At 43.6% G+C, this 27,811-nt stretch overlaps 1 protein-coding gene across 1 annotated transcript in view; it reads left to right on the plus strand.

Annotated features, from left to right (window-relative positions):
• LOC118430948 (calcium-activated chloride channel regulator 4A-like) overlaps positions 1 to 21,996 on the plus strand; it is a 33,521-nt gene extending 11,525 nt beyond the window's left edge. The window contains exons 3-20 of the mRNA XM_035841977.1: positions 1,469 to 1,792; positions 1,838 to 1,946; positions 5,870 to 5,989; positions 8,701 to 8,867; positions 11,957 to 12,092; positions 12,404 to 12,519; positions 13,194 to 13,439; positions 13,864 to 14,000; positions 14,498 to 14,669; positions 15,316 to 15,546; positions 15,676 to 15,810; positions 16,625 to 16,766; positions 17,576 to 17,734; positions 18,643 to 18,785; positions 19,322 to 19,391; positions 20,082 to 20,271; positions 20,801 to 20,937; positions 21,349 to 21,996. Coding sequence (XP_035697870.1) covers positions 1,469 to 1,792; positions 1,838 to 1,946; positions 5,870 to 5,989; positions 8,701 to 8,867; positions 11,957 to 12,092; positions 12,404 to 12,519; positions 13,194 to 13,439; positions 13,864 to 14,000; positions 14,498 to 14,669; positions 15,316 to 15,546; positions 15,676 to 15,810; positions 16,625 to 16,766; positions 17,576 to 17,734; positions 18,643 to 18,785; positions 19,322 to 19,391; positions 20,082 to 20,271; positions 20,801 to 20,937; positions 21,349 to 21,521 — 2,907 coding nt within the window. The 3' untranslated portion in view covers positions 21,522 to 21,996. The remainder of the gene's footprint in view (positions 1 to 1,468; positions 1,793 to 1,837; positions 1,947 to 5,869; positions 5,990 to 8,700; positions 8,868 to 11,956; positions 12,093 to 12,403; positions 12,520 to 13,193; positions 13,440 to 13,863; positions 14,001 to 14,497; positions 14,670 to 15,315; positions 15,547 to 15,675; positions 15,811 to 16,624; positions 16,767 to 17,575; positions 17,735 to 18,642; positions 18,786 to 19,321; positions 19,392 to 20,081; positions 20,272 to 20,800; positions 20,938 to 21,348) is intronic.
• Positions 21,997 to 27,811: the final 5,815 nt, after the last annotated feature.

The raw sequence follows: 27,811 nt of genomic DNA on the forward strand, positions 1-27,811 counted from the left end.
TACGCATTTACAACATGTACCTTTACCCTTATGCCGTTTCATGGCAACAACATCGCCATTCTTTGTTCATTGAGTGACAGTACTAATTGATATGCCAACATATTACCAGGTATCGTGTTCAGGAAGTCTGCAAAGTCTATGGTTAAAGGAAAAAAAACGAGTTTAGATTTTTAAAAGTTGGACCCCCTGTGAAAGTCTACGCATTTACCTTTACCTTTATGCCGTTTCTGGGCAACATTGATTGATTGACAACAGTAATTGATATGACAACATATTACGGTATCGTGTTGAAGAAGTCGTGAGATCCTTTATCGCCCGCCCGTTATCTGATTGATAACTCCTCACGACCATAAGCGTTCCCGGGTTACTCTAGCGCTGGTAACTATGCAAAGAGAAAGCATGGGGAAGAAGAGCTGTATATAGACTGGTACGTTTATGAAAGTTAAACATCCAGTCAAGCAATATTCAAATACATTCTAATCTCTACAACTGGATAAAAAATAACGGAAATTTGCCCCCAACGTTTCAAGTGACATCCATCTCTCTTCTTCAGTGTCACTAGACTGTATAGACTGAGTTTGAAAATGTCATGACTATCAATCAAGCATCTTTAGATGGTAGTTCGCAACAGATCATATAAAAATAGCTACTTGTACATTTGTCACATTTCTTATTTTACACTGTCACATTGCAATCACTCGTGGGAAGACTCATTGACATATATGTTCGGGTAGACATTGTAATCTGGCAGAGTTGCCGCTTTAGATTAATTGTAAATTGATAGATATTTCCTTGAAAGACTATTCAACTTCGATCCATGTCACTTTATAATGTAGACCAATGGATTCATGACTTTACATTTTCATTTCTGTAAATGTATGATTGAAGACAAAAAAGTTTTCAAAAGTTAGACCCCCTCCGAAAGTCTATCACTGAGAGACTAATAATTCATTCTTTCATTTGTTTACTAAATTGTGTAGCTTTCTTTTACATTGAGAGTATTACATATTTTCCATTGACAATAGTACGTTACAAGACATTTGTTTGTTCTAATGCCACCGTTGGATCTGCTTGAAGATTAGGCCATGTACACTTAGAAAAGGTTGTGAGTCTTTTATCGACGCTATGATCGCTATGCTTAATCTCCAAGCAGATCCTACGGTGGCATTTATAACATAGTATCAAAAGCTGGCAAAAGAGCCTTCGGTGGGAAATGTACATTTTTGTACAGCCATAGGCTGGCTGTAATCCTTAGCCAACTTCTGATACTATCTAATGTCACCATGGGATCTGATCAAAGATTAGGCCTGGCTCATCTCTAAGAAAATGTTCTGAGTTTTTTTGGCGGAGCCGTTGGAATAGTACTGCGATTTAGTCAAAAATACTCGACAAATTGCACGAATTATTAGGAAATTGGTTTTTGGCAATGACGTATTATCATTGTGAACTCCTTTCTCTACTTCTCCAGTCTATCGTCACCGACGCGTCCGAGTACCTTCATATCACGACCCGCCAGCGCGCGTACTTCGGCGGGGTGTCCATCCTGGTCCCGGAGACCTGGCAGGATCGCCCCGAGTACGAGTCCGCCACCTGGGAGACGTACGACACCTCCGACGTGCGCATCGCCGAGCCAAACCCGGAGTTCGACCACAACCCGTACGTCAGGACGTTCTCCGGGTGCGGGGAGAAGGGAGAGTACATGCACCTGACTCCCGGCTTCATCCTGGACCAGGTGCCTCTTGGGAGTACTGAAGTACTGTGGGGACCTTCAGGTGAGGTTCTACAGATGTTTGTTTGTTTGTGTGTTTGTGTCTTTGTTTGTTTGTTTGTTTGTGAGGATGTTCTCCGGGTGCGGCGCGAGAAGAGAGAGTACATGCACCTGACTCCCGGCTTCATCCTGGACCAGGTGCCTCTGGGGAGTACTGAAGTCCTGTGGGGCCCGTCAGGTGGGATTCTACTGTTGTTTGTTTGTTTGTTCATCTGTCTGTCTGTTTGTCTGTTTGGTTGTTTTACCACTGGGGAGTACTGAAGTCCTGTTGGGGCCGTCTGGTAAGGTTCTACAGATGTTTGTTTGTTTGTTTGTTTGTTTGTTTGTTTGCTTGTGAGGACGTTCTCCGGGTGTGGGGAGAAGGGAGAGTACATGGATCTGACTCCCGGCTTCATCCTGGACCAGGTACCTCTGGGGAGCACTGAAGTACTGTGGGGATCGTCAGGTGAGGTTCTACAGATGTTTGTTTGTTTGCTTGTGAGGACGTTCTTCGGGTGTGGGGAGAAGGGGGTGTACATGCACCTCACTCCCGGCTGGCTTCATCCTGGACCAGGTGCCTCTGAGGAGTACTGACGTTCTGTGGGGACCGTCGGGTGAGGTTCTACAGGTGTTTGTTTGTCTGTTTGTCTGTCTGTCTGTTTGTTTGCTTGTTTGTTTGTTTGTTTGTACTGCCTACATGTTTGGACCGCAAGGGTAGGTTCTGCAGATCAGATGTTTGTTTGTTATGTTATTTTTTATGGGTGCCGCTATGTTCTATTGAACATTGGTCATTACAAATCAAGGTAAGATACATGTTCTGGCTTCTTTGCGTAAAATAACAAAACTTTACTCGCAAACTGGGTTGAAGATATGGCGAGGACTCCTCCGCCCTGATTCTCCAAGTAAAGGTTGGTTCGCGGAGATAAAGTAGCGGTCAGGCTTTTTACAGACTCGCTCCCGGTAAAACCTGACCACTACTATATCTCCGCGACCCAAGCTATGCCTGGAGAATACTTCGCCCTGACGACGTTTGCGTTTGTGTCCAAACCGTCTAGACGTGGTCAGCTCAATGTGTGAAGAAAATTTTGATGAATATCAAGATGCGAGCCGGTGGTCAGTGGTCAAGTGGCGAGAATGACAAGACTGACCAAACGTCTGACAAAAACTATCTTGAACAAAGATAGCGATATGGATTTACTTGACTACAGTGTATTGACTAAGGGCTTGTCGTACTCAGACCTGCCATGTTGAGGAAACTCGGCAGTGTATAACTTTATTTAAGTATATATCAAACAGGATTCGCCATTAATAGATGGAAGACAAACGTTGAGACAACAAAATAAACTAAACGAGGAGAAAAACAGTCATATCTTTTCCATGAGGCAACTAACTTTATTCCAGTCTAATCTTGATAATTTTCCCTCAGCTATGTGACGTCGACTTCGAGGGCTGTCCATGGATATGTACCAGTTTTAGTAGGAGGCAGAAATGTCGATTGAACTTGTTGATTCATATGTCCAAATGCCACATTGTGAAGTGCAACTCTGTCTCTAAACTCGTAACAAGCAAGCAAATGTCTTAAAAATCTTCTACAACCAATTATTCAAACATGGCATTTCAGTGACTAAGTTATAGGAGAAGATGTGTGCTTCCAGTCCTGTTTGTGTAACCCGTAACATTGAAGTAGTCTTTGATCTTATCAAAAGCTGACCACAGAGTAGAAAAGACAAGGGGTACAAACGCAACGCAAACTTCAACGCAATGTATCACATGATACCTTTAGAGGAACGCGATAACAGCTGTTGTGTATTTTTCATGACAATCCTGGTCATTGCAGAAAAATGAAAGAGATAGAGAATCGAACAAAAGTTCACGTAGTTATCTCTGCGGTACCAGACTGTTTATTGCGTACGTGTACAAGTTGTTTATGTGCCAGGCCTGTACAGGGGGTCGGTAGGGTCGGCTTGTTTGGTCCACACTAATGGTGTTCTTATCACGAAACGGTGGGCACAAACAGAGCGTTTTCGTTACACATCCTTCTCAGACCTGTCAAAGGTGGCGTGTTTTAGTGCGGCGTTATTTTTTTGTCTTGTTTGCATACATGAAGTCATCCTAAACACGTACCACGTTGGGAAATTTCCCAAAGTTTTCCTCGCTCTACCCCACGACAATTGTGTTGGATAGCAAATTGTAAACAGTACAAAGCTGGGGATTTGTAATCTACTTGTGATCATTAACTGTTCTAACAGCAAATGAGGGCATTGTTATGACAGTTGACTGCCCAGATCATTGCTTGGGACACGGGGCATTGTTAGGGTTTGATTCAATTAGAAGCAAATTTTCCTATAAGATATGCCATTTTAAGTTAGGGGATTTTGTTTTCACTTCAAGAAGTTGAGATTCTTTTGGACTTACGTGGTGACGTTTGTGTCCGCCCTGTGTCGCTTTCCAACGATTGGCTCCGACAGCCTTTAGTTAAACCGGGGCCTGGTGCGGATGTTTACGGAAAGGAAAAATAGAACTGTCCATCAAGGAATATGCACAAATGTACTGTTGTCTTTTGCATTGTACTTTTCGTTCCGACTGGGCCCCCGTTTCATGTGACTGTGGTATAATCCAGCTCTTCGTTATTGTCCATTAATAAAAGACACGAACGTTCCAGTGCCCAGTTTGAGGGTTGCGGGGTTATCTCAGGTTGCTTTTTTCCAACATTTTTGAGTGACGGATAGCCGCATAGTTTGGTATCGTCTGAAGTCCAAGGGCAGATAGAACAAGCACAGGTGCAGTAATGGGACTAAACAGTCTGGGGGAAGGTCAAGGTCAATGTGAACTTCAGGTAAACGACGGGAGGACGATACGATAACAATGAAAATATGTTGACATTTTTTTCACAATTATCGCCAAGTTAAAACTGGAAGGCCACGTCAAAGTTACAACAACAATCTTTATTGACACGACAAAAGTACAGCGACTTTCGTAAGGTCTACGTGTATAACAACTACCTACAGTACAACTTAACATATATATATATGGATATCTATAGGTATGGATACATCAACATAAAGGGTCTAGCATGTCATTTAAACTATCGGTTCTACGGTATAAACAATCGTATATATATTTGCCTACTTGCTCACAGTGAGGATTATCGCCTTCCAGGATGTAGTTAAGTTTAACTATCGAACAGAAAGTAGCAAATTCTTTAGATGTAACAGCAGGGTAACATTGTCGAATCCTGGTACCGCCGGACAGTGTGCCGAAACGAAAAATACAAAGCAATTCAATTCCTACAACTATCTATAAATGGAAAATATTTGTCCAGTTGTAGGGATTGGAATGCCATTAAATATTGTTTGCCAGGATGTCTAACCTAACGGAAAAAAGTGTACTAAACAAGTATACCCAAATCATGCTCATAAATGATTTTGTAAGTTGTGTGTTTATTGTCATTTACATAACACTTTTCGTTCCTCGGTCGGGCGTAGCCTCCATAGCAGACTCTCTGTGGCCTTTTTTGGCACTTTTGCTTTTGTACTGGGTCGCTGATAGCCGGCCTCTCTGATAGCCGGCCATTTTAGAAATGGCCGGCTATCAGAGAGGCCAGCAATCAGCGACCCAGTACAAAAAGAAATGGCCAGCAAAAGTGCCAAAAAAGGCCATAGAGAGCCTGCTATGGAGGCTAGGTCGGGCGCTGGTTTGGAAATCATCATACATGTCCAGAAATGGGTGAAATGTACGAAGTTTGGATCAGCCTACGTCACACGTAATTTCCGACAACTTCTAGCTTCCGACAACTTCCGACAACCGCTGTCGGCAAAGTTCGGGAAACGTCGACAATTATCTGTGACGTAGCTACGCTAAGTTCGTACATGGGGTGGACCTAATGTACGAAGTACGATGTACGAAGTTAAAATGTTTTCTATTTTGTGGGTTATGCTAAGTATGGACAACATCTCTCCTTAATTAAGTCAGGAGCATCATGTTCAAAAAAGCTCCTCCCCTGAAGAGTGAAGACTAACTGACCCAATAGATGGTACCTCATCCGGCACTTTTATCTATTGATTATTTGTGTTTTGATTAATTAATTAATTTGTTTGTTTGTTTGTTTGCTTGTTTACCCAGGCCGTGTGTTTATCCACGAGTGGGGCCATCTCCGCTACGGTGTGTTTGATGAGTACGGCATCCCGGCGGAAGGATACCCCAACTTCTACTTCAACGAGAATGGCCGCATCACCGTCACAGGTACATATCTATAATCGTCCTTTCGCCACGAGGCAGGTAAAGATCTTTAAAGAGGAAAGTATAGCCAAAAGAAAAACAAAATGTACGGCAAGAAAACACAACCACATTGTTTGTGACTACTTAAGCTACAGAAGACAAGTAGACACTATTGGCAGGATCCTTTACTCTTTGTTGGGCGCTTAAAGTAACCAAAGGTGATCACAACGGCCAGTTCAGAGGTCGTCAGTAGTGCAGATTTGACAGTAGTGAAAGAAAGTACGTGTCCATCAAATTACACGATCAAAAAGGCGATCGACGACGAAAACAGTACACGTTTTGAATAGGGGAATTTATAGAAATGACACCAACATTTTGACACCCAACCCATTCCTTTCTTCTCTCCAATGCCTAACGCATGCGAACATGTCGACTGCCAAAGGACCCGGAATAGGGTCAACTGACACTCTCTCAAGTCCTTAAAGAAGTTTAAGTCATTTGTTGGGTGGTCTAAGCCTCTCTACATGGTTGTTATCAATGTTTTATTATCAACATATCAAAAAGTTCAAATCGTAAATTCTTGATTCTTCTGCCTGTCCCGAGAGCCGCCGTCGCAGTTATAATGTTTGTCGCGACATGTTCGGATCGTGAACAAAAGCTAGACAGGTAAACGAATCTATACAGTAGTAACCACACACAACAAGATATCGATATATGAATGTTCTATATTTTCCCTTTTGTAAGGAAGATTTGGAAGGCGACACTGAGTCGCCCACGTTCTTGTGTCCCCTGGAGCGTCTGTTTACTGTTTATAGAACGATCGGTGTAACATACCCATTGAGATCACTCCGCTGGGTAAAGAATATGGTTAAGTCAACACGAGACCTCCCGAGGCAGTCCACGCGGCGCCGTGTCGACATAGTCTCTTCCAGGAACGATTTTTTGGCTGAAATAAGCAGTAGATATTGTCCAGATAGGCTGACTGATTTGCGAAAGGGGTTTAAAAGTCGTCCAGGGAAAGGAAAGTCAACTTGGTCTTCTCTGTAGTGGAACACAAATTGATTGATGGAAAAATACCCCAAATGGACGAATTATTTGTCATAGGAGTTACGTCGATGTTAAAGGTACACATAAGCAAATTATGAGATCTGTAACTCTCTTTGCCGGCTAAAGCCTGTGGCACAGTATCCACAGTACGTTTGTATTTGGTCAAGTGCCACCATTTGTTTTAAGCACACAAAAAGACATCTGGAGAAACCTTTGAAGTGTTGGTCGGTCCAAACTAGTCTCCACTAAACGCCTTTGGTCGCTGTTTTTTACGCTTCGCGTGATTTGCTGTCTTTTAAGTCATACTTGTACGTTTTTCGCGATATTCCCATCATAACTTCAAGGGTAACACAAACTTTTACTGTCTAGGGTTCAATGGAGCGCCTCCTTATATTACATGACCAGTGAAAGGGCAAATAGAATCGCGATGAAGTCGGGCTAGAGTCACACATTGGGTATTTTCTGTGACAAAATGTTCAAAACCCTGTTTCTTTAGACCCTACAGAAGTCTGAACGAGACTACATGTTGACCGGCCCACACACTTTGTTCTTATCTGGCGCTTTTCTGCCGACTCCTGTAGCTGGGCAATAATCCGCTACTCGTGTCTGCAGGTGGACAAATAACCCATAGGGGGGTCAGGGCATTCCTCAGGGGGCTGTCATGGGCTTGACGTTGACCACAATTCATTAGATGAGACAGAAAATCTGTATTCAAACGTTCGACCGCTCACAGGTGGCAGCCTTCATTTTTTTCAGGTCAAACAAGATATGCTGAACACGATTTAAACATCATCATACTATAAACTATATGAATTATCGACCATTTAGGTGATCTGAGTCCTTACGATTATTTTCATTATTGATTTTTGTTGGGTCAATATCATGCTTGTTTATCTTACTTTATTTAAAGAAAGGGCGGTATAATTGGATTTTGGTGTACTTCTTGATAACCTTTAATTGAACGTTGCACTTTGACGCCCAGTCTAGTGTTCTATATACGTCATAGCCCCACCTTTATATCAATTCTTATCAATCCTTATCGATCTATTAAATGGCGGGGTCAAAAGGTCGGGGGTTTTTCATCACATTTATCAAGACGTGTCCACTCGGGAAAGTGAGAAATGTAAACTTGTTTGTTGCTGATGACGGATTTTTTTATTGGCTCTGTCAACCAGTACAATCAACGGATGCTGTTGCCATGGCAACTTGTCATAACTATCTGAATGAACGGTGCACTAAGCAACATTGTCTTTGAAATAGATTGAATAGCGTGTCAGAAATAGCAGTGATGAGAATAAAGAACGGTAGATTTTGCTGTATCAAATAACCAAATCTAACTCTATATATTATTGAAATGTCGTAATTTCTGCATTGGAAAATCCAGGACAGTACATAAGAAAGTGCTTAAATTTGCATGTATACATGAGATATCTATCTCTATCAAACTATTAATCAATCTATTTCGCTATCCCTCTATCCCTTCATCCATCCATCCATGCGTCCATCATCCGTCCTTCCATCCATCTATCCATTTATCCATCTGTTCCTTTATCTATCTCTAAAAGAAGAATCAAGATAAAATGGAAAAAGTCGACAGTTCGAGATGTCTATATACATTGCGTACTATGCGTGTAGCTACTCTGTTTATGTATATATATTGAATAAGACCTGTTTTCCGTTCCTTCCAGGCTGTAAGATCAACACGCGCGGGTACAGCAGTAATTACCGCACGGGCGGGCGGTGCAGCATGGACTCGGCCACGGGCCTGCCCGACTCGGAGTGCCAGTTCTTCCCGTACCTGAACCAGGGGGGCTCCGGGCACGGCTCCGTCATGTATATGCAGTTCCTCGACGCGGTAAGGTTGTTTTGTTTACCTCCGTGAACATGGAGGTTCTGTTTTTGTTGTGGATGTCTGTGTGCGTGTTATTCCCCTTCCAGGTCACTTAATTGTCGATTTCGTCGTCCAGTTCATAGATTATATACATAGTCACATGTACAAAAAGGCTTCCAAGAGTCACTAACGTACCCCGACCAGCGACCCTTGCGTGAAAATAGAGGTATTGCTTGTCATGGATGTCTATGCACGTGTTTGTCTGTCTGTGCGTCTGTCCATATGTGCGTTTAAGCGTACCTGTAGCGTAACTTAACGTAAGAACCTCTGCACGGATTGGGATGACATTTGGCACATGGGAAGGTCTAGGAAAGACGAAGTTCAAGGTCTATACTGGGCCCTTTGGTGCGTGGTGCCTAAGTGGCGTCGTGTGTGGCACATCTAGAGGTCCAGAGTTCGATACCCGCCGTGCCCTCGACGTTGTGCCCTTGGGAAATGAACTTTACACGGCATTCCTCACTTCACCAAGGTGTTAAAATAGGAAAGTAACTTCGGCCTGGGAGGTAAAAGAAAAGACTACCTTTACCTTCTGTCTGTATTTTGTACGTGGCACTGTTAATATAAGTTACGAACTTGTGCAGTGACACATTGTCCTCGTCTGTCCGAAAGCAAATTAAAAAAGCCACATGATTAACGCCTCATTCGAGAGGAAGTCCGTAACCTAGCTACACTACAGCATCATGACCCATCAGGGGTTTGAACCCAGGACTTTTGAGTTCTACCTTAATCACAAGACCACAGGACGCCATGTATAACTTGATATAGCGCAAGTTAATTGTTTCTTCTCTCTTCAGAGTTCGCACCTGAAGAACGCACAGACGAATTTTTCAATGGCGCCAGCTTATACTCATAGGTTCCGAGCCATGGCAACTCTTTTTGTCAGTGGTTTATACACTTGCCCTCTAGTATATAAAATACAATCGCAAAATTCCCTCCAAGAGTTGCTAACGTACGCCTATTATCGACCCTTGTCAGCAGTTTATAGTCCTTTAGGGCCTGCCAAGGACTTGTATGGAAACGTTTGGAACAACATTCATGTAGTGTTTGTGATAACAAGTGAAAAACTCCAAACTACAAGATGAAGAAATCTGACCCTCTGCTAGTCTTACGGAACAAAATATGTAAACTAATGATTCTTCATTTTTCTGAAACACCTCACCCACTGTCTAATGACTTTGTTTTGTCTTTACAATGGCAAGATTAATGTACAAATTCAAAGTCACCTACAGGATAAATGTGACAATTCGTTCTGCAAACACCAGTCAAAAGACAAAAGTGCCTCACTAGACCTGTAACCATCTCAACCCTTTGAGCGGACAGGAGCCTATTATAGGGGGATTGCGTTTGTTTGTGGTCGACTTAGGTGTAAGTTTGGATTCGTGTGTCGGTGTTTCTTCTTACTTGTCACGCGTTTTGATAAGACAATATCTTTATCTCGTCTATAATCGTGCTCCAGACAGGTACGTGAGGTGGGGGTGTTGACAAACCTGTTGACAGTTTACGCAAAACAAGAAAGAAAACTACCTGAAATAGTGTCGACATGAGTTGGAAACGCTAGTAACAACATTTTGTGTTGGCAATTTACATTACCATTGTAGTGAACACTGACAATTTACGTAAGAGAAGAAAGCGGCTGACGGAGAAAGTGTTGACAGGATTTGCAAAGGACTACAGACTTGTGAATAATGTGTTTAAGATGGGATTAACATGCCAGAAGCTCGGACAACCGGTCCCTACGGAAGTTTGGCGTGTGGTCTCTGGTCAATAGACGTGATGGCAGAGTTTTTCATGGGGTCGTCGACCTCGCGTTCGCCTGAAACGATCGTCCATTTGTTGGACTACTTGAGCAGTCATTTAGTCGACAAGTTAATAGGTTAGAATGAATGGACATATGGAGTACTTTGATCCCGATGGTTATTTATATAACTCGTTTAAACGTGCTGAATTGGCTAATTTACCAGCACAGACCGTTGTAACTGGTGGTTGCATCAAATCTATAACTGTACGGCATTTCTCCACATAGATATATAAGAAATAACTACATTGAGATTAAAATAAAGGAGGAACGCAGAGTTTCCAAGAAACATAGCTTTTTAAAGAGCTACCCATAGGTTTTGTTGTGGTGGTCGTCAATAGCAACGAGCGAGTGGTGTCACTATTCATTCCTATTCACAACGAAATTGGCTAATCATGGAATCTAAAGCAATTCAAATCTACATTTGATGCTTCTAATTCTTCCCTTCCATTTTAGCTCATAATGATGTGTAGATGATAAAAAAAGACAAGACAGTGAGAGTAAAAAAATACAATTTTGTCACAACGCTGACTGCACTTCATTTACAATCCACAAGGTGGCGTTTCATCCCAATGCCCGTTTACGTTTTGACCCTGTCCTTGGTGCTGAATATAGTAGAAACTGAAGAAACAGCGACCATCTGCCATCTGGTTTATGTTAGCTCGATCTGGTTTATGTTAGCTCGAAAGGACAATAAAGACGACCGCCCCTCGTGGTCAAGTCAGTTCTGTGTGTGTAATCCAATACACCTGGACCATGGTAGTTTGGTCACTCGCTACATTTGGTGGCAGCGTGGGATGAGTTACCCTAACTCGGCCACGTGCACTCGCTACATTTGTTTTTTTAGCGGTGGGGTGAGTTACCTCAACTCGGCCAATCGCTACATTTGGTGGCAGCGGTGGGATGAGTTACCCTAGCTCGGCCACTCGCCACATTTGGTGGCAGTGGTGGGAAGAGTTACCCTAGCTCGGCCACTCGCTACATTGGGTGGCAGCGGTGGGATGGGTTACCCTAGCTCAGCCACTCGCCACATTTGGTGGCAGCAGTGGGATGAGTTACCCTAGCTCGGCTACTCGCTACATTTGGTGGCAGCGGTTGGATAAGTTACCCTAAATCAGCCACTCGCTACATTTGGTGGCAGCGGTAACATAAGCTACCCTAGCTTGGCCACTCGCTACGTTTGATAGCAGCGTTAGGATCTGCTCCTTACAAAACAAAGAGACAAACACAATGACGATGTTTTGTTTTCGTTCACCAGGTGGACCATTTTTGTGACGACTCCGATGGCGATCACGCTCACAACGCGGACGCACCCAACAAGCAGAACCGTGTGTGTGACGGCCGTAGTACCTGGGACGTCGTCACCAGCACCGAGGACTTCACGGCTCCAGACGGTAACGTTTCTTCAGTCAGTCAGTCAGTCAGTCAGTCAGTCAGTCAGTCAGTCAGTCAGTCACTCACTCACTCACTCACTCACTCACTCACTCACTCACTCACTCACTCACTCACTCACTCACTCACTCACTCACTCACTCACTCACTCACTCACTCACTCAGAGTTGTGTGGCCCGAGTGCTATAGAAATGGAGATCTGCGTCGCCCTCCACACCATATGATCTGCATCCATCTCTCTATAGTCAGCATCACACCTTGATGTGTTCCGTAGCGCTGTACGTATGTAACATGAAAACGTGTGTGTCTACAGGTACCCAGATCAACACCGCTCGGGCCGTGGCCTCCACGGAGCCGACCTTCCGCATAGTGAAGGCTCGTAAGCCGCGCTTCGTGCTGGTGTTCGACATCTCCGGCAGTATGGATTCGGTCAGTACTTAATATCAATCTCTATCTATGTCTGTATCACCGTCTCACTCTCTCTGTCTCTCTATCACTGTATCTCCCTGTGTCTCTTTGTGTGTCACTGCCTGTCCCTCTCTCTAACCGCGCTACTTGTTGGTGTTCGACATCTCAGGCAGTATGGACTCTTTCTCCGTCTGTGTGTCCCTCAATCCCCCACCTTCTCATTCGGTCTCCCTCCCTCTTTACCTCTCTCTACCTCCACTCTCCATCTCTATTTCCTTTCTTTCTGTTTCCACTTTCTCTGCCTCTCTCATCTCTCACTCTATTCTGTTCCTCTCTCCTCTCACTCCCTCGCCTCGGTCTTTCTCGCTCCCTCTCTCTGCCGATCTTTCTTCCTATCCTTCCCACTCCCCCTACCTCTTCAACCTCTCTCTATCTTTTGCCTTCTTCATGTCTTCATCAACGGCGCTCGCTACTGCACTAGACCGTGTGTCTCCGTGTTCTTAGTTGTTCTTTCTTTCTTTCTTTCTTTCTTTTCTTTCCTTTCCTTTCTTTCTTTCTTTCTTTCTTTCTTTCCTTCTTTCTTTCGTCCAGCGCTCGCCTCTCTCTCTCTCTCTCTCTCTCTCTCTATCTCTGTATCTCTATGTTCCCAAATCTCATCTACTTGCGGTGAATAAACAGTACATACCTCCTCTCAGATCGACGACGTGTCTATCAGCACTCCCCGGCGCTCGCTGCTGCACCAGACGGTTTACAAGCTGGTCCGTGAGGGGATCCCCGACGGCTCGCACGTCGGCATGGTGAAGTTCGACCAGTGGGCCACCCGACTGCTGGACCTGACCGAAATCGTTACCGAAGAGGACCGTCAGGAGATCGCCGACGTCGTGCCGAACGAGGCTAACGGCGCCACCTGCATCGGGTGTGGACTGATGGAGGCTTTAGAGGTATTTGTCGAGACATTTGTCGAAACAGCAAACTGGAAAAATATACAGAACAAAGTATTTTCTTCGCAACCATATTTTTTTGCAGAGCCGACGTTTCTATGACCACCTGTCTTCTTCAGGACAAAAAAATGACTGGTCCACTATGCACTGCAGCTACTATATTAGGAATCCCCACAATAGAGTTATTTTCAGATTGGCGGCCATTTTGGATTTTGCGGGGTCACCCAGGGTCATGCACCAAAACGAGGCTGGATAGGGGAATCCCTAGTTGAAACAAGGAGCTTTTATACAGAAAGCTCCTTGGTTGAACGCATGTAGAAGTTAGAGCATATGTAGGCCATCTTCAGTGGTAAGTCTGACCCCTAACGGAATGTGTGTCTTGCATGTGTAGAAGATATTGACTCGTTTCGGGATTTTTCCCTAGGTCTTGAGCGTGAATGGTGCAGACCCCGCCGGAGGCATAGTGATCATCCTTAGCGACGGTGACGAGAGCGCAGGCGTGAGCCCGAACCTCGACGAGGCTACACAGCACCTGATCGCCGCTGGGGTCACTGTGCACAGGTAGGATCAACCAGGCAAACATACAGTCTTTCTTTCTTCAGTTATTCCCTATCACATATTTGAACTAAAACACCCATGTAGCTGGTAGGGGGAAAGTGCCACCACTCAAATAAACTCTATATTGTAAGGACTTTGTTATATTGGTCATGCAAACATTGTCAAGTTTATACGTTCGTCTATGTTTTTGTGGGTCAGCTAGGCACTCATTTTCAGCCCAGTGAGACCATTGGATTGGTGTTTCTTGCCTAGCCAATAGCACAACATTGGTACTTGCTATGGACCATCTAACCCTATTCTCGAGCTCCAAGAGTACCGTTTTGTTGATGTCTCGCGGCCGTTTACAGTGCCACATACAAAGGCCGCCGCGAGACATCAACAAAAAGGGTGCAAAATAGAAAGCCCGATAAAAACGCCTTAAATACAGCCGGAGCCTAACCTCTGCTTGTAGAGCAGTCTAACTACGGTTCATAACTGCTGTTACTTTCCCGCCTTTCCAGCGTAACATACTCCAGTAGCGCTGACCACAGGATGGAGGAGGTTGCCGCCTCCACACACGGTAGGGCCTTCTTCTTCTCCGGAGCAGCCAACTCCAACTCCCTGGAGGAGGGTCTGAGGGAGGCCGTCAGGGTACAGAACAGTGCCGCGGCAAGGGCAAGCAGCTCACTGCAGGTAAGCCGGTTTTTTTTCTGTCTTGAAGGATTAATTACGTCATTGCAAGACAGTAGTAACCTACATCGGCGGAAATGCAGAGTGATTTACAATTAAAAGTAATCTAAAAGTAGTAAAGATACATTCACAAGCTTAACATCACAAACCTTACAAAACTTCCGTTTAACCGTGTATGTCTACTCGTCTTAAGCGTTGGCGTTTCGGCGGCAAGAACAACTGTTACAGTAGAACACACAGTCATAGAAAAATAACATGACAAAGGAGTTAGCTGTCCGAGGAGTATGGTTTGTGACCAAGTAATTTCTCTGGCATGCTATCTGGTCATATTTGTCCAATTTCTATCATATTCCCAGCGACCTGTGGAGCCTGATAGAGGCTACTTTTTTCATACGGACCTCATACGGACTTGAACATATTAACGCACGCATGAACCCACACTGACGTTACGACTTATGATATATTTGGCCAAACTTGTTTAAGGTTTCAGGGTTGGCTAAACTATGTTTTTCATGTGCATAATGATGAAGGCTACACACTCTTGTTTCCGCCAATTGATATCTGCTAATGATATGTAGTTATTGGAAAATAATTGTTTTCATCTAATTGAAAAATATCATCCAGCTTTTGTAATGTTTATTCCTCACAGCTGTACAGCAACGCCGTGAAGCTTGAGTCCGGCCAGAGCTTCAACGCCACGGTCCTTCTCGATTCGTCTGTGGGAGAGAACACGGAGTTCAGCTTCGGCTGGACTCACAACAGCAGCGTTGAGTGGACAGTGACGAGCCCGAGCGGGACCGTCTACACCAACTCGTCTGTCCAGGTGTTCTACAACGACCAGGCCAAAATAGCCACACTGAAACTGCAGGGCAAGGCGCAGGTTCGTGTGCTACAATTTTGGTCCAATTCGACCAAACAGGATGCAAACCATATATAAGTCGTCATGTAATAAATGAACTCTTGTTACAATATATACAGTAACTGTTGCTCTTTCTCGTTTGCTGTGTAGGCTGGTAGCTGGCTGATCCACGTGAGGAACCCCGCCCCCAGCGCCCAGCGTGTTGTCCTGACCGTGAACTCCCGCCCGTCCGCCGCCGAACCGCCCATCACGGCCAACGCCTGGCTCAGCAACTCGGACCTGCAGGTGTTTGTCTGTCTTTTTATTCAGTTTGTAGCGAATGACCCTTAAACTATTCCATTCTTAGTACGAACAAACTGTGTAGTTCCATGGTGCTTTTGACAAAGATTTAAACAACATACACACAACTTAAGCTCAATTAGCTGGGGAAGCTTTCGAGACGAACTCTGTCTCTTTGTCAACCCGGTCTCATCTTGGGGTTTCTCTGTCATGTGACGTTTGATGGACATTGTCACGTGACAAGACACAGTCATACACAGGTCTTAGATAGTGTCGCCCCTGTCCCTGTTCAAAGTGCTCTTCTGTCGACGGATCTGGATGGCCTCCCGCACACCCCTCGCAAACCAGTCCGGATCCTGATCAATGGTCCTATTTGCACTTGTGTCCATAGGGCTCGTAGCCCCGGCCGAGCTCTGAAGCTATACATCTGTCCCCGTGGTCTGCCGGATACCGTCGGGGACCTGTCGGTGTGGTCACGTCTAGCATTCGGCGTCTATTTCTCCCAAAATAATCGGTACTAACCGGGTGTACAGCGCGTCAGTATACCTTCTGAGAGGAATGTAACCACTTTCAGTAATCTTTAAAAAAATAATAATAAAAATATCAACAAATGACGTTGCCTTCTATTAGTCTTTATGGTTGTAGTAGCGTTGATATAAGTTTTTACATGTATATGTCTTTATTTAGCCTCGACAAGTCTCTTACTAATAGAGCCTTAAGGGCCACCTTCTATAGGGTTAAGAAAATGGAGTGACAATCTGTCACATTGTCTTTGATATATTGTCAATGTGGCATTAAATCCCTTGATAACGTCACGCAGGTGTGGCCGCCCAAGGCAGTGGTGTACGCGGAAGTGACGCAGGGTCTGTCTCCCATCGTCGGAGCCCACGTGATGGCCACCGTGCAGGGTCCTGACAACCAGCAGAACTCCTACACTCTACAGCTCAGGGACGATGGCGCAGGTAACGCTTCACGCAGAATACTCCATTCAACCGCTTCCCAACATAACAAGATTCACGTAATTTTCGACCAATTCTCTGATCTTGAACAAAATCAGAGCGATGTCTTTAAAATAGCTGACGACTGGCCACAAGCTATGACGCGGGACAAGACCGACCGAAAAAAACTCATTTCGACTCGTGGACAAAGATACAGCTCTGAGTCATCATAACTTGAATTGTCTTTTATTAATGAACTAGAATCAGAATTTTAGCTTACCCCTACATGTCCATGTCCTTGTCCATGTTCATGTAAAGCTCTTTGAACATTCTTTTAATCGTGGATGTCAAATTTTAGAGTTTGTTTGTATTTGAAGTACTTGCAATGCTTTACGAGACAGAAAGTATGTAAAAATCAATGAAATTCAGTCCCGTTAAGGAACGGCCATGTTGATTGTGCAATTGCAATCGTGAGTTTGAAAGTAAAACTAAAGCTAAGGGCACAACCCGCCGTACGTGTAATTTGTCCGTACGTTTTTGGGGGAGCCCACGTCCGCCACGTGTTTCTGAAAACGTGTGAAACGACTGGCACGTCAGGGCGAATCCGCAACTCGATGGCACACAAAGTTTTGCCTGCACGTTATGTTCTACGGCGTGTCTGCATGTGCCCCAAAATCCGTCGGATTACCTACGAGTTCGTACGGAGGCGGTACTTACCACTTACGGATCCCAAAGGATTGCCCACGTTTTGGCACGTAGACAGCACTTATTTGCACGTACGGTGGGTTGTGCCCTTAGCTTATATTACGCCTAACGTTTCCTACCTTCCCCAGGAGCTGACTTGACCAGGAATGACGGCACGTACTCCGCCTACTTCACCCAGTTCACAGGCGTGGGGCGCTACTCCGTCTCCGCCGCCGTCACCAACCCCGACGGTCAGGCGCAGCTCAAGACAAGCGTCGCCGGGTCCGCAGCGCCGTTCCAGGACCCATGTAGGTTGCCTTTCAATCTAGTATTCAAAAGATGCGAGGATTTGGCTTGTAAAATGCATTCATAATTTTGGTGCCTGTTTTTAAGCGCATAACCTGGTCACCATTCTCCTATTTTAGGCTTAGAGGCGTTTACCTGACCCAGCGTGCTAAGCGTAGGTTTGTTGAAGGCGGCGAGTCTCTTCAGTCATCTCTGCGTTATCATCACCAATTGTTAAAATTTCCCTGGCGTGCGCTAATAAACTGGGCGGACGAGCCACAGTAGAGATGGCTGCGACAGGGCGCTAGTCCGTGTCCGGACGTTCGGGCAGGATCAGCTCAAGACAAGCGTCGCAATTGCCGCAGCGCCTTTCATGGACCCATGTAGGTTGCCTGTCAGTCTAGTATTCAAAAGATGCACGGCTTTGGCTTGTAGATGTATTCATGATTTTCGTAAATGTGCCTGTTTTTAAGCGCGTGAATCTTTTCTCTGTCATATAAGTTTACCCACAAAAGCAGCGAGTGAAAGCGGATGTAGAACACTGAAAGAAGGCAAACCAGAAAGCTGAAGCGTGCGCGGCGTGCGCTTAAGGTGGACTCTCGCTGCACTTGGGGCACCGGTGCGGCACTGCGGGATTCGGTCAATGCGGCACTGTTGTGTTATTTTCGCAATTTAGATATTGCGTAATGCGTAAAAGTATGACTGAAAAGACAACAAAATACACAAAACGGAAGAAAATTCGTTCTTTATCTCTGAAAGTCATCTGCGAACCCCACATTGTCGCACAGGTGCCCCAAGTGCAGTGAGAATCCACCTTTATAAACTGGGCGGGTGAGCCACACTCTTAACACCGTAGAGATGGCGGCGAGCTCTCGATGGGGCGGTTACCAGGTTAGAGTTGTTCAAACTGGTTTTATCTTGAATCTTGCAGCCAAGGCGCCGACCTCCACGACGTCGTACCAGCCGGTGGAGTCGTTCGAGCGCCAGTCGGCGGCAGGCGTGTTCCAGCTGTTGGACTACAAGCCCGAGGACGGCTTCCCCCCGTCCCGCATTACCGACCTGGAGGTGGTTAAGGTAGGAGTGTAGAGACTTTAAGAACATTACGCAATGGACCGATCCTGTCGAACGCCATATCGAACAGATAGAATCCCCTAGTCTATTTCGAACACCTCCGTCAAAAACTGCCCCATTGGACAGAAATGGCTATTTTTGACGGAGGTGTTCGAAATAGAACCATGATCGAACAGAGGGCGGGTTTTGGGATCGGTCTATTCCTATCAGCGGACACTTCCAAAATGCAGGACTAAAAGGCACAAACGATCCTTCCTATGTCAAGCCACAGTCCTCCATAATGCTCTTTAATGAAGTCTTCCACACAGTTGCAATGCTCGCCAACCGTAATGTCATTTCTAATCTTTTTAAAATCATTATTCAAGAATGATGACTATTTATGTTCGTATTTTAAGCAATGTGCAGTTCTAAATGTCGATATTCTTGTCCGTTATGTTTTTAACACTTTCAATTTTAAATATTGCGCGTTAGTGACCATTTCAGCTCATGCCACATGAAGTCTGCTACGCTAATAAAGCTCTTTGATTGATTGAAAAAAGGTCTCCTACACGGACCGGACCGTGCTGCTTCGCTGGACGGCGCCTGGCGACGACTATGACCAAGGACAAGGTAAGAACATTACGGTGGTTTACTACTTTTAAGAACCAGAAAGTTGACACTCCATAACACTTTATGACACATCATAACTATATTTAACCTGGTCTCTACAAGACTGTTTGAATTGCTGGAAAAAAAGAAGAGAAATTTGGCCAAAGATCTTATGCCAGTGAATGGGTTTATTCCTGGGAACGGCCAAACCGTAGGTGGAGAATGTGCACATTTTGTTGAAAACAAATGACAGAATGTTTGAAGATTAAACCGGTACTTTCTTTTTACGTCAGTCATTTTCCCCTAGTATCTCAGTACGTCAAGGAATCCCTGAAGACGGTTAAATGGCCAGTGTATATAATAAAGAGAAAAACACGCGTACGAAGGAGTAACAGAAAAGCGCACTTCTTCAGTGTCAGAGTAATCCCCTGGTGGAATCGCCTACCCGAGACAGTAGTGGTTTCTCCCACCAAAAAATTGCTTCAAGGAGAGGCTGGAAAGGCTCATGCGGCGGCACAAAGTGTACTTTGATGACCGAGCTCTGGACAACCCCCACAAACTGGAAATAACTGTGACGTAGAAGCGAAAAGCGGCCTAAAATGGAACCATCCGTTTCCTACCAGGCCCAAGGAAACTCAACTCTACTCTATGATCATATGAGTGCAGTCTTGTTACTATCATTCATTTTCTGTCTGTCTGTCTGTGTTCTAGCCTCCCAGTACGACATGCGCATGAGCCGTGACACCAAGTCTCTCCGTGCCGGGTTCGACCGCGCCGCGCCCGTGAACGGCTCCATGGTAACCAGCGGCAGCCTGACCAATCCGGTTCCAGCCGGTTCTCACGAGTACATCCAGGTTCTGGTGCCTCTCACGGATGACAAGACCATCGTCTTTGCCGTCACGTAGGTTTCTGCAGTTCTGTGTGTTTCCGCTAGGTTGTTTTAAGCTAAGCTCTCGTTCATTTTGTCATAGGAAAGACCCTCAAAGACGACAAAGTCATAGTTTTGCCATCATTAATGCGGTTCTGTGTGTTTTCGCAAGGATATTCTTAGCTGTTGTAGCCTATTTTACGACAGAAAAACCTTCATAGGCGAGCGCATATCCAGGTTCTGGTGCCCGTCACGTCGTCTTTGCCGTCACGTAGTTGAATGCAGTTCTGAATATTTCCGCAAGGATATGCTAAGCTTCTGTGCCCCTCTTTAATACAACAGAAAGCCAGTGTTCAACTTCCATGTACTTTTTCCCGCCAAAGTACTGAGTGTTTAGATGTAGAGAAGCGGATGGCTGCACAGTTTCTGTTCTTGCTAACATTTTATTTCTAGATTATTACAGGAATCGTGTCAACGTAGATCAAGGAAGTTACATGCCTCTATAACCTTCTTACATAAATCATGTAATAATAGACATTATAAATGCATCTCCCACTCCCAGTGCTCTTGATGACAACGGAAACACCGGAGGAAACTCCAACTTCGTGTCCGTGACCTTTGACTACCAGGACAGCTACGGGGAGGGGTCAGACAGCGGATCCGGGCTCAGCGCAGCCACCATCGGCGCTATCGTTGGAGGTAAGATAAGAATGACTTCGAATTGTCTTTCCCTTTTCAAAATGTCTACAGCTAGTTTCCCGTTGCTTGTAGGGTGAGCAACTTTGCCCTTATACGTTGCCGCTCACCTGATTTGAACACCTGATTTGAACACAAAGGGTCGCGGTAAACGGTGAATGGCTCCATGGTAACCAGCGGTCCTTTGGAAATTCAGTATCCATTGATTAGTTTCATCGATATCCCGATGAGATTATTTTAACACAAGACTATGTCAACTCCAATTACACCTTGCTCTGCTCTGTTCTGATTCCCCACAACTGGAAAGGAAGGGTTACAGTCTTGGGGAAAATCAATATCCTTTGAATAGTTAGATCACTGTGCCGATCTCAACTCCAATGACACCTTGTCTTTCCCGTTGCCATGACTACGCAGGTGTGCTGGGCGCGGCTCTGATCATCGGCGCGTCCATCGTGATCGCCGTGAAGATCTCCGGCAGCAAGACCCGGATCCGCGAGATCCGCATCACGCCCAGGGACAACATGGGCGCCGACCTGCCCCCCTACAGCGGGCCGCAGGGCAAGATGGACATGACTGCGCACGCCTGAACTCATCATCAGCAGCCTGCAAACTAGAGCTTCTGACCAATCATCGCGAAATTCTGGACCTGGTGACGTCATAGAAGTTCTGGAAATGATACCGTCATCAAATCCTTGATCTGATGTCGTCATCAGAATTCTGAAACTGATGGCGTCATCAAAAGTCTAAAACTGATGACGTCATCAAGATAACGTCTTCAAATCCTTGATCTGATGTCGGCATCAAAATACTGGAACTGATGACGCTATCAAAACTCCTAAGCTGATGACGTCATCGAATTATGATCGCACAAGTTGCTGACGTAGACGATTTTGTTGCTTAGAAAAAAATTCTCGCTACCTCATGATTCTATGATCTGAAAGAAAGTATTTTTGTCTTTGTTTTTTTCCTTATTATAGTTTTACAATTTGATAATATATCAGAGTGTTTGAGTCCTTGAGGTTTTTATTTGCTGTGGGATGAATTAGTTTAGGATTCTAAAGGCATGCAGAGGTGTTTAAGTTTACTTACTTCTTGATAAGAAAATAAGATAGCATCATTACAGTTTACTTTCTCTATTCTGGTATATTTTTAGGCTCATTTCTGGCAGCATTCTCCATACTATTCTTCAGAATCTGCAGAATAATACATCTCAACACTATTGTCCTGCTGGGAATTTTAGTGTCAGTTAACCCCCCTTAAGCTTGTTAATTAATCATATCAGTAAAGCTTAACCAATTCTGTGCTGCTGCTGCAGATCTAGTTTCCAAAACAATGCGGTTTACTGCGGTATTCCAGATTTAATTGAGAAATGCCCCAACCCCATAAAGATACTGGAGTAACCCATATATACACGGGCTCAACAGCACACATAGTCAGTAAACGGCCTCTTGTACAGCCACTTCGTTCTGAATGTTGTACTATTCCTTTACCTGCTGTTACGGTTTGCTGTGCGTGTTTTAATTGTTGTTTGTTGTTCACGATGATTTACAAAAGTGCAGAACCGGCATCTTGTGTTCCATAAGGGTACTGACAATGTTTGAAGAAATGCGTAAATAACTAAATATTGTTTCATTTAATAAAAAAAAGCTATTCACTAGTTTTGTTTTGCAAATTGTGAAGCTTATAAAGACGGATTATTACAAATGCGTGTGTGTATGGCTTCATTTCTGTACTTTTCCATTCTTAATATATTCATTTGTTTAAGTTACGCTCTTCCACCACCGGTCACGCTAGGGCAACCTCACCAAGCAGATCCACGGTGGCGTAATATATTTGACTCCCATTTGACTCCCTTTGGCTGACTACACTCCTTGGCCAGCTTTGATACTATCTTATGCCATCGTATGATCTGCTTGGAGATTAACCTCACTCCCCTGGGCACAATGCCTTGTGAGGGGCATTTCCCGGTACTATATATGTAGAAGTAAAGTAGAAGAAGAAGGAAGACTTGATGAGAAGGTTTTTTTCTTATTTGGCCACAGTGATGTGGCTTTATGGGTGACGTAACAAACTGTGGACACCCGAAAATCGTTTGTAACACTGACATATCCATTGAGCCGGATACTTACATCTGCTTGGAGATCAAAGGTAATGACGTCAATGCAAATACGTTACCTGTATGCCATGCCATTTCTTCTGGTTATGCGCGCCTCCTTGCGACATGTAAAGGAACCACAGGTAATGTGTCACGTACGGTCGCAAGAGGGATACTTTCGAGCTTAGCATAATAGCCAACAAATATGGACATCCGATCTCAAGATGAATAACAAGATTACAATATAGACCCCTTGTGGGAGACGTTCTGTCTACATTCACACGATTTGTATCAAGAAGAAAGGTCTTAAATCAACTCAAACTGCTCTCAAGAGTACTTTAAACATTGTCAAGATGCCATGGAGCACACAATGTCAAGATGCCAAACATGATAACCACGCGTCACAACACTTGGTGCTTCGTAGGGGACGTCCTGCATTCTTCTGTCCGGTAGAATCACGTAGGCACGCATTCTCAGACCCCCTGTAGTCACGTAAAACACTACTGGCCTTTGTTTGAACCTTCATTAATAGTCTGCCAATTTTGTACCTCAAACATTCACGGGTAGAAGATGAAGTGCACTTCACTGTTGATTGCGATATGTATATCAATGATAGAAATACTCTATTTAGTTATATAGAAAGTAGATTCCCTCATTTTAGACACATGAGTAGCACTGGCAAGTTTATATTTCTCATGCGTTTTGACAAACCGACAATAGCTAAACCCATACAGTCCTGCATTTTCACCATTACCAAGAAGCGAGAAGAAGCCGAACTTTTCATGTGTTAGACTAGATTTGTGATACTTTTATATGTATATATCTTGACTTGTTGTGACCTGTACTTAGCTCGGTTGGGCAAAACTGTACAATAAAGGTTTTCATTCATTAAAGTGAGGACTGCGAGCAGAGAATTACTCCTAAGGCTAAGGGGTTTTCTCGTAATACGTCTACATGATTTAAGCGCATTTTGATACACTTTTAGCTAGGTGATGATTATTTCATCGTAAACTCATGCTCGAAAACTAATTGCAAGTCAACAATGGATAATAAGCGTATAAATGGTCTCGGTGTCCGTCTGACTTGAAAGATAATGGGGTACATAAAAATACATTCCTCCCAATAAGTATATTTACTTTTGAGTTTAGCAAACTGATGCCGGTGGTGGGGGAGATTTTACAATGTAAACCAAACACAGTATGAATACAATATGACATATTTCGATGTATACAAATGTGATTCATGAACTGAACTATCAAGAGCTGTAATTTTACAGCTCTAACAGGTGGCACTATGATTCATGACTGACAGTCAATTCCAAAAATTCGTTTAAGAATACAAAAACAACATATCTGTATCTGTAAAGCCGGTATAACCGCCCTTCAGTGTAACACACCAGCTTCGCAGGCACGCGGTGCGGCAGCAGCTGGTTCTATTACACTGAACGACTCGTCACACCTAACTTTTGCACATCTATCTGCAATAGGTACAATGCAACATATGATACTGGATACTGAAAATGTCGCAATATGATACAGGATACGGATAACGTTTATACTCTATTTTAGTATGGTCATGTCCCTGGAGGCATATTATTATTAACTAGATATTGATAACTTTTGTTACATTGATTCATTTGGTCGATCTACTTAGAAAAATTAACGTTTCCTGGAATTAGACAGTCAGCCGGAATTACAGTTTCGCTTGTTCGCTCTAGTCTGTGGCCTCGTTGACAAGTAACAATGTTGATGCATTTTGTCACTCCTGCTCTGCAACATATGTATCTAGTACGTTTGCTGTGCGATCTGTGTTTCAAAAGGATGCATGAGTGAAGTAGAAAAAATCATTTTCATGGTAAATTACGGATGAAAATTGCAGCATTTAATGCGATTCGATGTGCGATGCGATGATGAAGAAATGAAATGAAACTATGAGGTGTGGAAGATTATCACATGTTCGTGGATATTGCCCAACTTCATGCTACGTTCTTGTTACTATTTGTTGTATTTGTAGTCTTTTTTAATGTTTAACTCTTTACAAAGATCTTGGTATTTGTTCCCTTTCCACGTTGCTGATCTTATTTCGAGAGGAAAATGCATTGGTACTTTTTTCAGGAAAAAAAAAGCTAAACATTCTTATGCGAGTGTACCAACAATGCTTCTTTGTTCTTGTGCGTTTCTAATGACACCTATCTCTTCATCCACGCACCAGGTGTTTCGCTAATAAGTGTTCTCATCCTTGCGAAGGACTGGTGTTAAAAAAAAGAAGCGCGATTCATCAAGCAAAACGCCCATAAATTACTCATTTCTACCGCCCTTTTCTGACACCACCCCCACCTGTGCGGCGGCCATCTTTGTTTCCGAAGCGCCCCCTGCTGTGCCGGAAGATTAGTGCCTTTGTCGCGCCCGTCACGGCACCAGTGACAGATGACTCCGTGGCGTGTGGAGGTTGCGATGATTAGTTTTCTTGGCCGATCTTCTGAACAACTTCGCAGGAAAAATAGCTGCAGGAGAGGTTTGAAATGTACATCTGTTCGTTTTATCACCTTTTGAACTTTTGTGTTTTGTCGTTTTTTTCCTCCTGGTGGCGAGAATGTAATGACTTCGGTGCAGCTGTTCATTGGACAAGTCAGTGTTTGAAGCTAGAACATTACTTCATAGATGACTATGTCATATATATATATATATATATATATATATATATATATATATATAGTATGTGCGCCATGTCGTCTTTGCTGCCTAAATTATGTCTTCATGGACAATACATTTACGCTTTTTTCTAAACGAATCACGAAACAGATGTTGAAACATTGTATCCTGCATATATTTTCTTTTCTGATCATAGCTTCCACCCCCTAACCTGGTCTTGTTAAACATTTGTGCTACTTAGATTTTGAGTTAAAGCACAGGAAAACTACAAGGAGCTTTGAATAAACCTGTCTTTCCAGACACGAATCGCGATATGTCATCTTCGGTTATTGCAATTAAGACAATTGTTTTCACGTCTTCTTCAAAACGAATCTTGAAACAGATGTCTTGATGATTATTTGCCTCTGAATTTGAAGCTTTTTTAAACGAAAATATACTCGACAATGTCTGTTTTATGTGTCATTTACACAATGTATACTGAACTCCAATTGAAACTTATTGCCAATATTAGGATGCGTAACCATTACATGTTAATTGTGTTTCTTTGACTGATGTATGTAAAGAAATGGAATAAAAACTATCCTATAGTAAGCTTTCCTTCAAGCAGTGATATCATCGAAAGGACAGGTAAACTACAAGAAGTTTTGAACAAACTTTCTTCCAAGCCACCAAACACTATGTCATCTTCGTTGATTTGAAATTAAAACAATTGTCTTCTTCAAAACGAATCTAGAAATAAATGTATTAATGATTATTTGCCTCTGAATTCGAAGTTTCTTTAAATGAAAATATACTCCACATTGTCTATTTGTATGTCATTGAACTCGAATTGAAACTGATTGCCAATATAGGGATGCCTACCTCAAAACTGTATATTCAAATAATTACATGTTAATTGTGTTTCTGTGTATGTATGTATGTATGTTCAAGCAGTGATCGAAAGGAAAGATCATTGAATGTTTTTAATACCATCTTCTAATGCCCCCTCCCTTTCTGACAGCTTACATGTACATACCCTCGTTATGAGGCGATCGAGTGAGAGAAATGGTTTATTGAGATCAAAAACTTAGCAGCACAAAATGGCTGAATTGACATCATTAAAAGCGCTCTAGTGACAATAAGATCAAGTTTTTAAAAATATTTCAGTTGAAAAGTTATGACACGAACAAACTTTCACTACACAAATTAAAAATTAGACGTCCTCGTTCAGGAGCTTTACACAGTACGGTATACCGGTAAGGTAGTCTCCAAGCAGATCCCACGGTGCCTAAAGAGATAGTATCAAAGCTGGCAAAGGAGTGTAGCCGGCCAAAGGGAGTCAAACGGCCGCTATACTAAGCCGCTATACTAAGGATTTCTGAATAGCAACAAATTCGACTCTTTGTGGGGACAATATCTAAAGTAGCTCCATTAGGCAAGGAAGAGAAGTTTGGCGTTTATGGATACAGCAAACATAAATACCATCAGCTGGTAGGGTATAAACGGGTCCTTGTTCGGACATAGTCTAGGAGAGTCTGTTCTTAATGGATCGACTGTGATTCTACGTCTGAAAACTGGCCATTATTTAAGATAAATGACGCTAATACGGAAGTTTTAATTAAGTTCTGGCCCTCTGGGGTACTTAGGGCTTACGACGGCAAACTGAAGCATCGCCGTTTGCTTAATAAACGAGACCAATCGGCCTTATAACTGTACTCCATTCTTCATTCAACATACCGTTCTGTTGTGTTTGGGATTTGTAAGGTACAATGCAGCGTTACAAGGGCAGGATAGTCAACAAAGGAAACTGAGAACAGAAGCAGTGAGAACAGAAAGTGCTGAGACGAGATTTTGTTAAGAAAGAAAGAGTCATTTTGTCTAACTAAGGACTGGGTTACGTTCGGACATTTAAGATAACAAATTGTACTCTCCAAGCAAAAGTTAGGCTCTGTTTTTTTTTCACTTTCTTTAGACGTTTTTATCGGGCTTTCTATTATGTATCGTTTTCTTTAAGTCTTGCGGCCATAAGGGAAATGGTACAACATAGAAATCCCGATACAATCTCCTAAAACCGTTAATAACAGCCGGGTCTTTTGCTTGGAGAGTAAACGAATGCAGGAGGCCTCACAGCCGAGACGCTATTTGTCGTACA

The sequence above is a fragment of the Branchiostoma floridae genome, chromosome 14 (assembly GCF_000003815.2).
Source record: "Branchiostoma floridae strain S238N-H82 chromosome 14, Bfl_VNyyK, whole genome shotgun sequence".
In the NCBI taxonomy this organism is placed as follows: domain Eukaryota; kingdom Metazoa; phylum Chordata; class Leptocardii; order Amphioxiformes; family Branchiostomatidae; genus Branchiostoma; species Branchiostoma floridae.